The sequence below is a fragment of the Muscardinus avellanarius genome (genome assembly GCF_963383645.1).
Source record: "Muscardinus avellanarius genome assembly, chromosome: 11".
Taxonomy (NCBI): domain Eukaryota; kingdom Metazoa; phylum Chordata; class Mammalia; order Rodentia; family Gliridae; genus Muscardinus; species Muscardinus avellanarius.
Genome location: NC_137797.1, coordinates 108,224,412 through 108,241,037, shown reverse-complemented (window position 1 = coordinate 108,241,037; position 16,626 = coordinate 108,224,412). Strand labels below are relative to the sequence as shown.

The following is a 16,626-nucleotide window of genomic DNA, read 5'->3' as shown; positions in this document are numbered from 1 at the left end:
CAGAAGACAACCACGTACCAAATGCCACCCATATGCTCCATACAGCATCAGGGGGCACTGGAGCGAGAGGCTCGGCTCCTTACAAATTGAAAGGCAGAAGTTGGGAGTTCTGAACAGCGCTCCTAGCATTTAAAAAAAAAAAAGTCATTTTGAGACGGGATTGTCAAATGCCCAGTTATAAGAAGCAGATGCTTAGAGACTAATTAACACCCCACCTCGGAACTCACTATAACACTCAGTGAGGCTCCGCCTCCCAGTAGCGCCAAAATGGGGACTAAGCTTTTAACCCATGGACCTTTGTGGACAGAGCATCAAGAGGGTTTTCTTCACAAGACTGTATAATAACTAACTTTATAGTAAGGTATATGGTGATACCTTCTTCTTAACAGTTCTACTTTGTGGTTTTTTTTTTTTAACATAGATATAGCATATTTTGTTTAAAAAAGTGTCTATGGATGGAGGTTTTTGTTTTTCCTGTACTTTTGGTGGGAATGTCATCATTTTCATCTGTCTACAGATTGAATGATTCTCTGGCTTGTCAAATGCGAGAGTACTTTCAGTTTAACGAATATTTAATTACTGGGCCGGGGTACTGAGCATTAGAAATGAGTTTTTTAAATAAAGTGCTTAGATTAATCATATTGAAATTACTTAATAATTCTGACTAATAACCATAGCAAATGGTTAATTTTCTAGACATCTGACTACCCAGTGGTGCTCTCTTTAGAAAATCACTGTTCCCCTCCCCAGCAAGAAATCATGGCAGACATCCTGCAGACGACTTTCGGAGAGTCTCTGCTTTCTGACCTGCTTGAAGACTTTTCAAACACACTACCTTCACCAGAGGTAACATTTTGTTTGAGAAGTTCAGGTTAAGGAAAGAGAAAAAACCCAAAGACTTGTGACTCTTATGTTGGCCAAAGAGACTAGCTTCAAGACCAATGAAAAGCTTAGTTTTCATTATTTCTGGAGGTTTATTTTTGCCCTGAGCTGCCTAGGAAATGTTCTTATGAGTATTAGGGTGTAGAAAGAGAATATATAAATAAAGAAAATGTGTAAAATATAGTAAAATACACATTCTGGTTGTGTATCATACTTGGAGAGTCCAAAATTCCAAGACAATATTATACTCGAGGAATTTGATATATTTTATGGGCAAAAGAATAAAAGAGAGGCCAAAAGTCCAAGCTATAAAGACCCCAAACCCAATATTTCATCAGCTGAGGGGCAGGCTCACCTTTTAAACGTGTTCTTGTCAACATTCCTGTCACTGTGACCTCCCCCTTCATAGCAGTTGAGCATATTCAAGTATTTGGTGGTGTACACTTGCATTCCCAGCACCTGCAAGCCTCAGACAGGAGGACTGCAGGTTGGAGACCAGCCTCAGCCACTAAGAGAGACCCTCGGCAACCTAGCAAGAACCTGTTTCAAATACACTATGGCTAGGGGTGTAGTTCAAAGATAGAATGCCCCTGGGCTCAATCCCTAGCACCGCACACATACAAAAGCGTATTTATGCTAAAACACTTTTCAGTGACTGTCACCATGCAAGCTTATCTGTAAGAACAGAATTCTGTCTCTCTTCCCAACTCTATCTACAGGCACTAAAATTCAAAGTGTTGGTTAAAAATAAGAAAATAGGATCCTTAAAGGAAACCGAGGCCAGGCAAGGTTCCAATAAGAGAGGCAAAGTGATGGAGTGGGAAGAAGAGGAGATAGACCCAGAGGAAGAGGAGGAAGAACTCAAAGAGCCAGATACACGTGAAAGCTTTTTGTTGACACTCAAGCAAGAAAAGGAGGAAAAGGGGGCACCGCTTTCACTTCTACTTTTCAAGAAAAGGAAGGTAAGATGGCACTTGGTAAAAATCTTGAGATTGAAGATTTTCTATCTTTCTCATGGTTGGAGAATTGAAAAATCCTGAATAGAAGAATACTTTTTTTTTCTTATAAAAATTGGAGACAATCATTTAAAAATGACCCTGAGAAAATGACAGTGGAAAAGAAAAATTAAAAGTTCTCTCTTTTTTGTGTGTGTTAGCTGTTACTAAATTTTTTATTCCTATTAGGGTTGACAATTATTACTAGCTCTTTAAGGCACTGAACAAAGTACAACAGGTGCAAAGAGAAGTTCTTTGCCCTTAAGTCGAGACCGACAAGTGAATAAATAAGATACGTAGAATTATAATAGTATTAACTATTTATTAGTGAATAGTTAGGATACATAGTATTATAAGCATATACGTTAGTTTATTAAATGTGATGTGATACGAAACCAATCCAGTTGGCTTAACTAAAATGAGAATTAGTTCAGTGGTCTGTATAGATGATAAGTTCAGAAAAGGGAATTTTAATTTGCGAAATGGCATGGCGTAGTGTCTCATACAAGGTCAACAGTACCGAACTTTCTTTCTCCAGCTCTCATTCCATTTTCTGTATGTGAGTATAAGACTAGTACAGAAAGCCATCTGTATTTCCCTTTGACTTCGAATACAATTGAATGTCAATCGATCTTTTAGCAGAGCATGCAAAAACATTTTTGTTGTACATTGACTATCATCAGTAGAGAAAAGAAGCTCTGATTAGCCAGCCCGACCTGTATGATCCGTATTAAAACACGTGGGTAGCGCATGAGCAAGGGAAATTTTTCAAAAACAAACAAACAAAAAACTTGTGGTTAACACGAAATAAATGCCGGCCTGTAAAAGGACAAATGCCTACTATGTCATAGAAGTTACTCCACAATGTTAGATCAAACTGGAAAGATTCTTACTCAAGAGTAAAATTTCTAAATCAAGCCATGAGAAGAAGTTGAGATATTTTTAGAAAAGGGAAATAGTCATTGTTATCCTCCATTTTTGTTACATTAATTGAGATTTTAGATTGAGGCTAGCTCATATTCCCATTAAATACTATAATTATAAAAATAATCACATTGGCTAAGACCAAATAGTTTTTGAGGAGATAATATTATGGAGACACTAAAATTATCTGTTTGAAACCATATTTTTTCTTAGAGAAGGAATTTTCTAAATGATTTGTATAAAAATGTAAAATTACTGCATTTTATTTTTAGACCAGAAAGGTAAAAATATCTTTGGCCTTATCTGATCTTGTCATTTATACTAAATCTGAGAAGTTCAGAAGCTTTAAATATTCAAGACTATACCAGAAATTTAACGAAAGTAATTCTATTGGGGAGACACAGGCCCGAAGACTTTTGAAAATGAGAGGTAACTTTTTAAGATTCAAGCAGACTAAGTATTTAAGTCAGTGTATTCACTGCTGAGGTGTTAAGATGCGTCAATTATATTTATAAAGTATATTCTCATAAAATTTCAAAGCACTTAGCATAATTTATTTTTAATTTTTTTTAATTTTTAATTTTTAATTTTTAATTAATTTATTTTTGGGTGGTACTGGGGTTCCTGGAAACCCTTCTACCTCTGGGCTACACTCCCAGACCCAATATATATATATATATATATATATATATGTGTGTGTGTGTGTGTGTGTGTGTGTGTGTGTGTGTGTAGTGTGTGTGTATTTTTTTTTTTTTAATTTGGAAACAGGGTCTCTTAAGCCAGCGAGGCTGGCTTTGAACCAGTGTGATCCTCCTATCTCTGCCTCCCAAGCTCGGGGATTACAAGCGTGCACCACCACGCCTGGCTCAAAACACTTAGCATAATTTAAAAGAGGTCTATATGCATCTGGTTATGTTAAGTTTTATTTCACAGAACTTAGTCGTTGGCTGCTGGAAGTTGTGAGATTTTGACCGAATGTGTCTCTGTGGGCCCTTGTGAGTGGGATTGTGGTGAACTGTTTATAGGGTCCAGCGAACAGCGACAGGTTTCGGGGGGAGGTTGAGCCAAATGACGAGCCATTTGGACTTTGTCTTGGGAACAAAGGTGCGTGGGGGCAAGACTGTAATCTCAGGAGTCCCACAGTCCCCTGCGGATTTCTGAAAGATGTCTCCAGTAGCAGCCAAAGGACAAGATTGCGGACAGGCGAGGAGGAGGAGACGGAGAGGACTTTGTTGATTCAACAGGCATCTAAGAGAGGGGGGCAGAGGAAGCTTTCCTCGTGTACATGATGTACATTCACAAACACATTAACGTCAACCACTAAGCCAAACATGAGAAGGAGGGAGGAGGAGGGAGTGGGGTGGAATTCGGTAAGGGCTAATTGAGTGATGTGTAGATATATGCCTCTACCATCTTGTACTCTATTAAGATGTACAGCTACAATGTACCTAATAAAAAAATTTCAAAAAGAAAATAAAAATAAAAAATAAATAAAAATTAGGAATAGAGCCGGGCATAGTGGAGCACGCTTGTAATCTCAGCACCTTGGAGGCTGAGACAGGAGAATCGCAGTTCCAGTACAGCCTCAGCTGCTACTTAGTGAGGCCCTTTGCAACTCTGTGAGACTCTGTTTCAAAAGAAAGAATAAAAAATAGGGCTGGGGGTGTAGCTCAGAAGTAAAATGCCCCTGGGTTCCATCTCTAGTACTGCAAACAAAGAAACAAAAACATTAGGAATGGGGAAAAATTAAAAATAGAAATATTAACTGTACTAATAAATTTCCAGTGATTCCTAAAGAAGAGGGTTTAGGCTGAGATAGAAAACGACTCTATTCTCCTTCCATTAGCAAATACGATAGGCCATACATGATACCCACTCTCCCATGACGGGTCACCACTTTAGCAGGAATGGTTGTGGAAATGGGATCTGCTTAGTGAAAGAAGAAAAACTGTGAAGAAACATGACATTCGTGTCTAGAAATCTAAAGGCATGTCTGATGGTAAAGGGTGTGAATTGGTTTGGAATCTTGATTAACTTCAGTAAAATGTAGATAAGTAGAAATGCAAAGCAAAGACTGTAGGAGCTGAGATTAAACATAAGAGTGTTTGATTGTGTGTGTATACATACTACCAGCATCTAGACATTATCTCAGTAAGAAAGACATTAGGAGCTGAAACAGGAGGATTGCAAATTCGAGGCCAGCCTTAGCTACTTAGTGAGATCCTCTACCATTTAGATTCTGTTTCAAAATAAAAACAACAGAAATGGCTAGGGGTGTTAGCTTGAAGGTGGAATGCCCCTGAGTTCAGTTACCAGTACTAAAAAAGAAAAAAGAAAAAGAGAAACCCAAGAAAGATATTAGAAATAATTAACAGTATTATTAACAGTATAGGGATATAGTTTTTCAGTGGAGGGTAGTAAATAGAGACTGAATGAATTTTGGAAAAAATATGCTGCAGTGAAGCCGGGGAGAGATGAATCATATGATTTTTCAAATCTGTGAAATTTTCAATCAAATTAATTTAGCTGGAAACCATCATATGACCTACAGGTGAGTGTATTCTAATGTGAAAATCAATGTAAAGCATGGGAGTCTACTTATGTTTTTTTTTAAAGTGAATTATATTTTTGAATTTTATGTATTATATTAAAGTGAAATTAACTTGAATGTGAAACAAAAAAGAAATAGAAATGACTAGATCCACTACCTTTCCTCGTGTGATTTATCAGTGTATGTGAATTGTGTAATGAAGTTATCATTAATCAACAAATGGGAATTAGACTGTGAGTGTAATGGTGTAGAATCCATTTTGGCTTTCATGAATTACAAATATGTTTGCCAAGGTAATATATATCAAGTTATTGAAAGTATCGTAGAATCGTATAATACATGGAAATAGTAGCTTATTTTATGCCTTTCATAATGGTCAATGGCTTTTGTTTTTTAGTTCATGAGTTTATTTTTCACACCAGGAAGTTCATTACCAGAATATATCCCAAAGCATTAAGAGCGGACTCTTCTAACTTTAATCCTCAAGAATTCTGGAATATAGGTTGCCAAATGGGTATGTTCTGTAAGATATTGAGTTGTTTGCAAAAATGAGTTGAGATGAGTTCATTTCATTAATTAATGAAAAGTTCATGAAAAACTTCCCTATGATGAATTTTTGGGAACTTGGGGTTTTAGGGTCAGATAATATGCGGTAAATCATTGCTTTTAAGAGTTGAGATCATTCAGCGCAGTGGTGCGGTCTGTAATCTTGGAAACTTGGAAGGCTGAGGCAGGAGGATGACATTTCAGGCCAGCCTCAGAAATTTAGTGAGGTCCTGTGTCAAAATTTAAAAGAAGAAGAAGAAGAAGAAGGAGGAGGAGGAGGAGGAGGAGGAGGAGGAGGAGGAGGAGGAGGAGGAGGAGAAGGAGAAGGAGAAGGAGAAGGAGAAGGAGAAGGAGAAGGAGTAGAAGTAGAAGTAGAAGTAGAAGTAGAAGTAGAAGTAGAAGTAGAAGTAGAAGTAGAAGAAGAAGAAGAAAAATAAGAAGCACTGGTGATGTCTCTCAGTGGTAGAGTATCCCTGAGTTCAATCTCCGGTACTGGAAAAAAATAAGGTGAAATCATTCCTCAGTGAGTTGGAGAGGGCAAACCTGGGTGAGGATTTGGGTATAGAGGGTAAAGCTGTGGAGAGAGCTTACAGAATACACATGGGAAGGCATCAAAGAAACCAAAATGGATGTAGAAGGACATTGAAATTCCTTTGCTTGAGAGTTAGGCTCAAGGCCACATCCAGCCAGTGATCTGTACCGTTTATTCTCTGCATGAGATTCTACATTCCTTGTCTTGAAAGTTAAGCAGTATTGCATAGCTGGTGATGTGCTCGTGTTCCAAATGGTACAGCTGGGGCAGTCATGTTCCTCACCAGGAGAAAGTGCCAGGTGTCAGCCCATCTTGTGAGGGACTGTGCCAAGGCGAGAGGAGAGAGGGAGGGACACGGGCACTGAGGGTGCAGGGGGGACACCCATAGTGCCTCCCTACCGGCCTCCATTGGGGAACTTCTACATTTTAACGAGGACCCTCTGTCTGCATTCCACTTTCTCTTTAAGTGACAGCGACGCCGATTGGACCCGAAAGTTTGTAACAGTTGGTCCTGCCCTCATGTACTGATTTTCTTCATTTTTGTATGTCTTGAACGTAAACTGACCTGTCCGTGATGATTGCGTAGTCTGTGCTATGGGCCGTTTTCTTTGCTTAAAGCTAGTATGATTTACACATTAAACTTTGCAACTCAGAAATTCGTACTAATGTAGGCAAGACGGGGGGAGATTGTTTAAAGATCAGGAATGATTAGGGGTGCCTGAAGCTGTACAATTGTGGGTAGATTTTGCTAAATAGTTTAATTACATCTCTTTACCTGTATCCTCTATTTTTTGACAATGTCAACATACTTCTTTCTCACAGTGGCCTTAAATTTCCAGACACCTGGTCTGCCTATGGACCTGCAAACTGGGAAATTTTTGGATAATGGTGGCTCTGGATATATTTTGAAGCCCTACTTCCTGAGAGACTTTGAATCAGACTTTATCCCAAGCAAACCATTTAATGACAACAGTCCACTTACAATTACGCTAAGGGTAAGTTCAATGACATTTCCTTTCACCTTCTGGATGGTTATACATTAAGAACTTGATTTTTATCATTTACTTTAAAAGCCCTCTACATTTCTGTTAGTCTTTTAGGTGGAATTTTAGCATCCTTTCGGATCTGAGAAATGTCTTTCTGTTAGATCTTTACACGAGTGATTGCCTACCTGTGTGCATAGAAATATCAAGGCTAGAGCTTTCTCCTCTCCAAAAAAAAATCTATTTATACTATGCCATTGTATTTCAGCGCTTAACATTGTTATAGAGAGCTCCGAGTTCAGCACACTAATGACCTGTGAGCCTGCTACTTTTTTCCCCCTTAACTTGAAAGAATTTTACCAGGAAATTCTAGGAACTGTTTTTATTAAACTCTAGAATTAGGCTTGTATAGTTCAAGATTTTTTTTTACCCTCTTCTGTCTATGAACATTATTTGACTTCTTAGAAAGGAAAACTATCGACGTGCTGCGTCTCCAGTATCTGACCTCCAGGCCTACTAATCGGTGTCAATTTTAAAATGTCCCCCTTTTCTCTGTATTTTGGGAAGGTTTTTTAACATTTGTTTTTCATGTTGATTTAGTCTGAATTTGATTCTTTTCTTTTTTTCTGATTCTGGGGAATGAACTCAGGGGCACTCTACCTCTAAGCTACACCCCCAGAGTGATTTTACTTTTTATTTGGAAACAGGGTCTTGCTAAGTTGCTAAGAACCTTGCTATGTTGTTGAGGCTGGTCTCAAACCTGTGAGCCTCCTATCTCAGCCTCCCAGGAACTGGGATTACAAGAGTGTTCCACCACACCTGACTGATTTTATTCTTTACTAACTTAAATGTAGGTGTGGATTTTCTCCTTGCATTGTTAGCCCCCTTCCCCGTCTGCTGTTTACCTCAGGCTGCTCGTTTTATTTCTGGGTCTTGTCCAGCGCGCTTCCCCGTTCTCCTGTCTTACTCTTTCATGGTGCGTTTCATTATGTCCTGCGTCATTTACTGAGAACAAAAGCAGTTGTCTGAAATCTGCCTTTTCTACTAGTAAAGGCCCTTCAAAACCTCCTTCTTATTCTCTCTTCCCTCAGCATAATTTACATTTATTTATTTATTTATTTATTTATTTATTTATTTATTTATTTATATTTTGGTACTGGGCACGAAGCCCAGATGTGTTCTACCTCTGATCTGTAGCCCCAGACACTTTCTTTCTTTCTTTCTTTCTTTCTTTCTTTCTTTCTTTCTTTCTTTCTTTCCTTCCTTCCTTTCTTTCTGTCTTCCTGTCTTCCTTTCCTTCCTTCCTTTCTTCCTGTCTTCCTTTCCCTCCCTCCCTCCCTCCCTCCCTTCCTTCCTTCCCTCCTTGATCTTATTAAGTTTCTGAAGCCAGCCTCAAAAACTTAACATCTTTCCCATCTCGGCCTCCCAAGTACTGGGATTCCCTTGGCTATTCATCTACTTGTCAAAACATCCCTGTATCTTTTGAAAAATTCCCACGTGTGTGTGCGCGCGCGTGCACATGTGCGTTTCCACTTGACTGTGAGCCACCGCACCTGTGCCTGTTGTCTGCAAAGAAATCAGGTAGGCACGGTTTCTTTGGTTCCACTTGGGATGCTCTTAGGACCTTGAGAACATCTCAGATTTTATTATTAATATTTGCAGTTTTGGGGATGGAACCCAGGGGCATTCTACCGCTGCGCTACACCCCCAAGCCCTACTTTTTATTCTTTATTTTGAAACAGGGTCTCGCTAAGTTACAGAGGGCCTCACTAAGTAGCTGAGGCTGGCTGTGAACCTGCAATCCTCCTGTCTCAGCCTCCCAAGTACTGGGATGACAAGCGTGCACCACTCCGCTCGGCTCTGATTCTCTTTGGGAATCCGGTCAGCACTGATATTTCTGAGTGCCGCTCTCTTGGGTCTCCTGGCAGAGGAGAGCTCCCCTGTCCCTCGTCTCCTGGCTGTCCCGGCATGAACACTGAAGCCTCCAAAACAAGCCTCTCCCTAGCTCAACTTCTTCCTCCAATACCACGCTCTCACAGAGTTCAGGAGAGTGCTTGCATCTCCTGTAGGCCCAAGCCATTTTATCCCCGCCGTGGATGTGAGCTGGCGCTATCTTCTAAAAAGGACCATAGAAAGAGAGCATTGAAATGATTCTGGTTGTGGGGGCAAGCAGGGCCTGTGAAGCATGGTGTTCCTTTCCTCCCGGCAGCTATGGGTTTTGTGACTGTAATGGGAGGGCCTGGTGGTTAGGAAGCGATGGCCTGGCACAGTGGGTCCCCCTGGAAGTTGACTCCTTGACATTCTTTCTAGGATCCAGCAAAGGACTGATCATTGATCTTATTTTATAACATTATCGTGGGGTTCGGTGTTTGTGTTCTAAAGATAGTTGACCTGGTAAGAAAAAGATGCGAATCAGCCGCTGGTACAATCTCTTCCCACTCTAAGTTGGCCTCCCTTCTGCCTGTGCTTCTAGGATTTAGTCTCTACTTTTAGGGATTCTGCCTTTCAGTGAAGGGTGCCTCTTTCTCTACCCACTCTTAAAATGTTGATGTCTCCTGAAGCTCTTACCTGCCACTCACTTCAAACCGAATGTTATCCTTGTGTAGGCGACATTTTTCTTCTGGGGGTGCGAGGAACGTCAGGGCTGAACTCTTCACTGGGAGAGGGTCTGTTCCCGCAGAGCTGGTGGTTAGCTGGTGCACAGCGCTCTCTGGGATCAGTGTGCTCGTGAGTAATGTTCTTTCTAAATACTCCAGTGCCCTGTTGCTGAATGACGACCACTGGACACTGATTGCTAAGTATTTAGTCGCCCTAGTTTCTAGCCAATGGCAGCATGTGTGGATCCAGGAGAGGAAGAGTTATCTATTAACAGATTTTCTTTTCTTCTCTTCTCATTTTCTCTGTTCCTCCACCTGTCCTTTCCTTCCCCTCTCCCTCTCTCTTTCCTTCTCTCCTTTATAAAATCAAATGTATTTATTTGTTCCTGTAGATGATATTCAGAAATTAAAATGATGCTTTAATTTTATAACAGTATTTTTAGCCTTATAACTTCCATTTCCTACCCTAAATCATCACATCTTAAATACTTTTTTTGTGTGCTCACTTTATCCTTAAAGTTTGCTTCAATAATTAGCTCAAATAATAAATGCCCAAATCAAATTACCTTCATTTTGTCAAGCATTCTTTTTTATACATAGCCACTAATAGACACAAACTCTGGTTACTCTATCATAAAAATGAAGGTACAAATGGGTAATGCAAAATTTATAAATTATTTCAACAAATTCTACCAGAAAATGTGATAATAAAATATTATATGCTTTTTTAGGTTTAAGGAGGAATTTAATTTTTAATCTTTTCAGTAATATATAGTAGAGTTTAAACATAGTACCTGTTATCAGAATCATTCAGTCTGCGTTACTGTAAAAAGTGACCATAACAAAGGTTTTTAATATTAAAATATGCTCGTGAATCATCAACCCTGGACATTGTGGATTCCACGATGAACACGTCTGAGCAAAATGTAATAACTTAGACGCATTCTTGGTGTCCATCTACTGATACTTGAGGGTAAAATATTTAAATGTTAAAATGTGCATTATATTACAGCATTTGTTTTTATAGGAACTGATTTGGAAGTCTAGCAAAACCACAAACTAAAGGGATTTCAGATAAGTGAGAAGACCGATAGAACAGTGGGAGAGGACTGGGTGCTGGGGGGGGGGGCGGCAGAAGAACTGAGGACGAAAACAGTTCAGATAATACTACGTCCGGTTACGAAGACGTCACTCCCCATCCCGCTCACCTGGGAGGGTGAGATGCAGGAGGAAATCACCAAGTACCATGCATGTGTTTGCATCACTCTGAACCTCGCCAGGAGGAGCGACTGCATACCAATAAAAGTATAAAAATTTTAGCCGGGCGTGGTGGCGCACGCTTGTCGTCCCCACGCTTGGGAGGCAGAGACAGGAGGATCACGCAGGTTCGAAATCAGCCGCGCTGGCTTTAAGAGACCCAGTTTCCAAATAAAAATATAAAATAGGTCTGGGAGTGTAGCCCTAAGGTAGAAGGGCTTCCAGGAACCCCAGTACCACCAAAAAAAAAAAGTATAAAAATTTAAAAAAAAGTTTTTGGAAACTATAATTTTATTTTGAAATTAAATAGTGATTCATTTGAGCCCTGCTAAATCCTCGTGTGCATGAATGTTTGTACAGCTCATCAGTGGTATCCAGTTGCCTATAAGTAGCTCGTCCTCTACCAGAGGAGACACGTTTGTGATTATAGAAGTTTACGGTGTTCCATATGATCGGACAAGACAGCAGACTCGTGTGATTAAAAAAAACGGTAAGTTCCCATCTATGCTATTGTGCGTCTATTAGATGTGTCAGAAAGCTTTTACAAGTTACATGTTAATCTAGTACACACATGCACCTTTCTTTTTTAATATAGTAAAGGTTTGTATTATGTTCAAGATTATCCAAATTTTGTCTACAAACACTTTGATAATGATGAGGTTGTTTAGCTATGTTTTCAGATTATAGGTTAAAAACATTGGTCTGACCTGTAAAATTATTACCGTTTTCACATTCCCTCTCTTAAATTTTCCTTCATATTGCAGGGAGACATTTTGACAGCTGCAAATCTACTTAGCTCCCAGCCTCTGTATTAAATAAAACACTTGTGATCATTCTGACACAGCATATTACACATTTTTTTTTTTACCTCACCGCCTGAGTTATTTTAGATCAAAGGTCTGCGGCTTCTGACTCAGGCTAAGGAAACCGTAGAAACCTACTGCTACAATGCTTGGATTCATAATTCAGTCATTTTGTCAGAAGGGAAGTGTAAGATTGGAAGAATAACCTTGGTGAGACTTCCAGCATTTTGCTGTCCCGTGACATTTTATGCAATGTAGTAATTCCGTGGCCATTGCTTCTCTGAGGCAGAGAACAGGAAGGGAATGTAGGAAAGGACAGGCTCCTGGGATCAATGCTAGGCAGGACCACCTGAGAGGAGACCTTGGAACGGATCCTCTAGTCTGGAATGCTCTTTGAACAGATGTTTTCAAAGCAAAATGGACTTCCTTTCTGAGCTTGGAAATTGGCTCCAGAAATAAAGCTAAAATGGCGCTGGTAGAGGAGCTGCTTCAGTTTTACGAGTCTTACAAGATCATTTCAATGTCCAGCATGCTCTCTAGCCCAAAAGGCAGAGAAAGGAGATTTGAGGTATTCTTTCTGCCTTTGTACCCTGTTGTCAATGAGAAAGGATGCTGGTGCTGGCTGGCCATCTCGTTTACCTCCCCTTAGAGGTGAGGTGAGTCCAGCATCAGTGTCGAGAGGTAGTAACTGCTCTGCCAGGAGCTCAGCATGTCCCTCCTCTCGTTCCCTCTGTCCTCGGCTCCAATCTCGATGGCAGAAGGCACAGAACCTGAATTTGTTGGATGTACCCTTTGTAGTGCTATAGCCCTAGAATTTTGCTTACATTGCTGGGTTTTGTGAAAATATCTCTGTAGAAATTCACCCTGGCTCATTACCTGAGCTCCTGCTATGCTAAAAGCCTGCTGCTCTAAAAAGCATCTAAAGACTTAGCACCTCTATTTTTTAAACGTATTATCGTGTGCATTTCAATTACCTTTACATTAAATGGCTTACAGTTCAGAGGTTCACAGAGGTGAGATGCAGGCAAAGTTATCATGACATAGGGTCATCAGTGCTTCAAGGAGAGTACAAAAAACCGTAGCAGAACAGTTCTTGGAGGATGGGTGAAGGTTTCACACACAGAGGACAAAGGCCTTTAAGGCAGAAAAAGTAAGATGAGTTTAAAGCATGAAGAAGACACAATTCGAATGTGCCAGGGAAAATCCAGGAAGCTCAAGGTGGGTGGCATACAGGGTGCCTAAGGAAAAGCTTAGCGAAACCAGAATGAACGAGTTATATTGGAGATGACCAGACAAAATTGTGAAAGCCATCCTGCGCTCTCAGGGGCTGGCTTTCTCCCTAAGAAAAAAGTCCCTAAAACTGAGACGTTTATGCAGAAATGTAACACTAGCATTGATAAGATTGCTTCTGCAGAGAAGGTAGGAAGGAGTACATGAAAGGGTGATGAGAAATACGACGTGAAATCAGGATAAATTTTGATAATTAAAGGATATAGATTCAGGCTATAAGGAAAGTTGTCACCTCAGAAAAGGAGCAGGTATATGTGTGTGTGTGAGAAACACCGTACTGGGGTCAAAGTCTAGATAGGTGGACAGGAGGGATGGAGACAGTTTAGCCACTAAGGTAATGTGGGAATGTAATTAGAGACTTGGAAGTCTGGGAAGAAAGGACCATATTTGGATAAGGTGTGAAAGTCATGTCTAGAAAACGATTTATCTCTCAAAAAATTTTTTTTGGTGGTACTGGGGTTTCTGGAAACCCTTCTACCTCAGGGCTACACTCCCAGACCCATTTTATATTTTTTAACTGGAAATAGGGTCTCTTAAGCCAGCGCGGCTGGCTTTGAACCAGTGCGATCCTCCTGTCTCCACCTCCCAAGCGCGGGGATTACAAGCGTGCGCCACCACGCCCGGCTTTATCTCTCAAATTTTATATCTTGGACGACTTGATTTTTTTTTCCCCTCTGAAAACTAAAAGTTAAAATTATCTCCTATAATACACAACTGGACATGGGCAGGCTCATGTATGTGCGTGTGTGTGCGTGTTTGTGCGTGTGTGTGAGACAGAGAGAGAGAGAGACAGAGACCACAGTGACCAAAGACAGAGACAGAGAGATACAGAAGGACACTGGAGAAAGAAAGGAAGAAGAAAGGGTTTGTGCCATGAAGTAGAAGCTTGGAGGAGAAGAAGTATATCAGGACGAGAATTTTCTCTACTTTTTTTTGCAGCATCTATGAGAAATCAACTCTAAGTCTGCCCCTGTACCCTACATATTTATTTCTCTTCTTGTGCCCAGGTAACGCAGTTATTATCACAGCACAAGCCAATTAGTTTGCTGTTTCCATGGGCACAGCCCACATCCTGAATTGCCATTTGCTAAACGTGCCCTTGTAGCTGCAGGTGCACCCTAGAAACCACGGATCTTAGTGTAACGAGGCCCAAATCCATCTATGCTTCTGCAAAGAACAAAAGCTACGAACATATCAAGTACAGAGTTGCGTTTGTTACATGCAAAGCCATGCATGTTATTTCTCCCCAAATCTTTGTGTCTTTACTAACTAAAGCCTACATTTAATCCAGATGTGAGTATCTTGATTCCATCAAATTATACCCCAAATCCTGGATGAATTGGGTCATCTTATGGCACCATTTGGATTTCTTGTTTTGGCAAGGTGCTGGTTATATGAAATAATTCATTTTAATAAGAGACCAAAGGTACTTATCGATTTTGGACTTAGAAGTAATCACTTAGTCAAAAGAAAGATGAAGAACTATTTTTTGGAGCACTCGTTTCCGAGCTTTCAGTCCAACAATTGTGTGCATGAAGCACTGCCTGTGGTCGGACGTGGTACAGAAGGGAGACGATCCTGAGCACCCTTGTGTCTTGATTTCCTTGTGAAGGGAGTCATGGGGCCCACCTAACATGGGGCAGAATAGTTCAAAGTTTCTGCTCTGAAGCCAGACACCTGTGTTTGAATTCCTCCCCCTTACTTAGTTGCTATGTGTGTGAAACCCTAGGAAGAGACCTAAGTAAGAGCTTTGTGGCTCCGTTTCCTCATCTGTCAACAGGATAGTAATTGCCTTGATGGCGTCAGTGTGGAAACTAAAGGAGGTAATCTATGTAAAGATTTTAGAACACTGTCTAGCCATGGCAAACACTCTATTATTATTATTATTATACCTTATTCCTCTCATTTATGTGCATTAAAAATGTAAGTGCCCTAAAACACCAGCTGTCTCATGGTTATTATTATCATTAGTAATATGTTGAAAGAAAATTTTTGAAAAGCAAAATTATTTTTTCCTAGAGATGCTGTCGACGATTTTTGGTGTATCCTTTTTATATTTCAGCTTTTAGTCCAAGATGGAATGAGACATTCACATTTATTATTCAAGTGCCAGAATTGGCATTGATGCGTTTTGTTGTTGAAAATCCAGGTGTAATAGCGGGGAATGAATTTCTTGGGCAATATACTTTACCAGTCCTATGCATGAACAAAGGTAATGTTCTTAAAAGTAAGATTATTGTGTTATTATTAAATAGCCCTTGCCTTTATCAAAGTCGTACTTTGATATACCAACTACCTCAAGCCGTAAAAGATGGAAAGGAAATTTTATGTACTGACACCCATTTTCTTTCTATGGAATTATAGAGATGCTCTCTCACGTGGAAGCAGGGGCGGGGAACTGAGCTGGCTGGGAACGCTAATTAGATAAAGTTGGCATGTGTGTGTGTCTCTCTACATGGATCATAGTTCTATTCAGCAAACAGTAGTCATGACTATCAAAGAGAATTAAAGGACGGGAATCGAGTAGAAGGAAGGGGCTGGCTCATTCTTCTTGCTCAAGGAGAAGAGACTGGGAACTGAGGAAGAGCCCTAACTGACCCCTTCCAGAGCTGCCAATATTTTGTAGTTACCCTGGGGGATTTGCACTGGGCTCCCAATTACCTTATCTAACAAGCGTACTTTCTAACATCATACGAGGTGTGCCCAGGACACAGTGGTCCAGAAGCAGAGGGTACTGACTAGTTTTGGGATATGCTGGGCTTGGAGGGAGAAGGGTGAGCCATGTGCTTGGTGTTGGGTATAGAGAATTCTGGGAGGCAAACCTGTATTTTTGGTGGACAATTAATGTGCCCAATGGAAAAGGAACTTTACAGCCATGGTTTTTATTGGACTTTCCTCAGTAGCACTGCTGGGGCCATCTCTGGTTGATTTAATGTTTATTGTTCTGACTGTGTATGTATTTCCTCTTGCAGGTTACCGTCGGGTGCCCCTGTTCTCCAGAACGGGCGAGAGTCTTGAGCCTGCTTCATTGTTTATTTATGTTTGGTACATCAGATAGCAGCAAATAATAGCTGACAGGCTGCTAACTCTACATCCTAATAAAACTACCAAAATGAATGTCCAGAGTTTTTCTTTTCTTTTCTCTTTTTTAACATGCATTTATTGGTGCATTGTAACCGTACATCATGTTGAGGTTTAGTGTGATAGAAACACCACACACACAGCATCTAGAGTGAGATCAAGAGGATCTCCCTTCCCCATTCATA

At 40.3% G+C, this 16,626-nt stretch overlaps 1 protein-coding gene across 1 annotated transcript in view; it reads left to right on the top strand.

The window, feature by feature from the left end:
• Positions 1 to 16,418, top strand: part of PLCZ1 (phospholipase C zeta 1) — a gene marked incomplete at both ends in the record, with an annotated part of 38,237 nt that extends 21,819 nt beyond the window's left edge. The window contains 8 exons of the mRNA XM_080705041.1: positions 697 to 846; positions 1,602 to 1,844; positions 3,074 to 3,230; positions 5,750 to 5,866; positions 7,253 to 7,425; positions 11,628 to 11,757; positions 15,423 to 15,572; positions 16,333 to 16,418. Coding sequence (XP_080561167.1) covers positions 697 to 846; positions 1,602 to 1,844; positions 3,074 to 3,230; positions 5,750 to 5,866; positions 7,253 to 7,425; positions 11,628 to 11,757; positions 15,423 to 15,572; positions 16,333 to 16,418 — 1,206 coding nt within the window. The remainder of the gene's footprint in view (positions 1 to 696; positions 847 to 1,601; positions 1,845 to 3,073; positions 3,231 to 5,749; positions 5,867 to 7,252; positions 7,426 to 11,627; positions 11,758 to 15,422; positions 15,573 to 16,332) is intronic.
• Between the last annotated feature and the right edge of the window lie 208 nt (positions 16,419 to 16,626).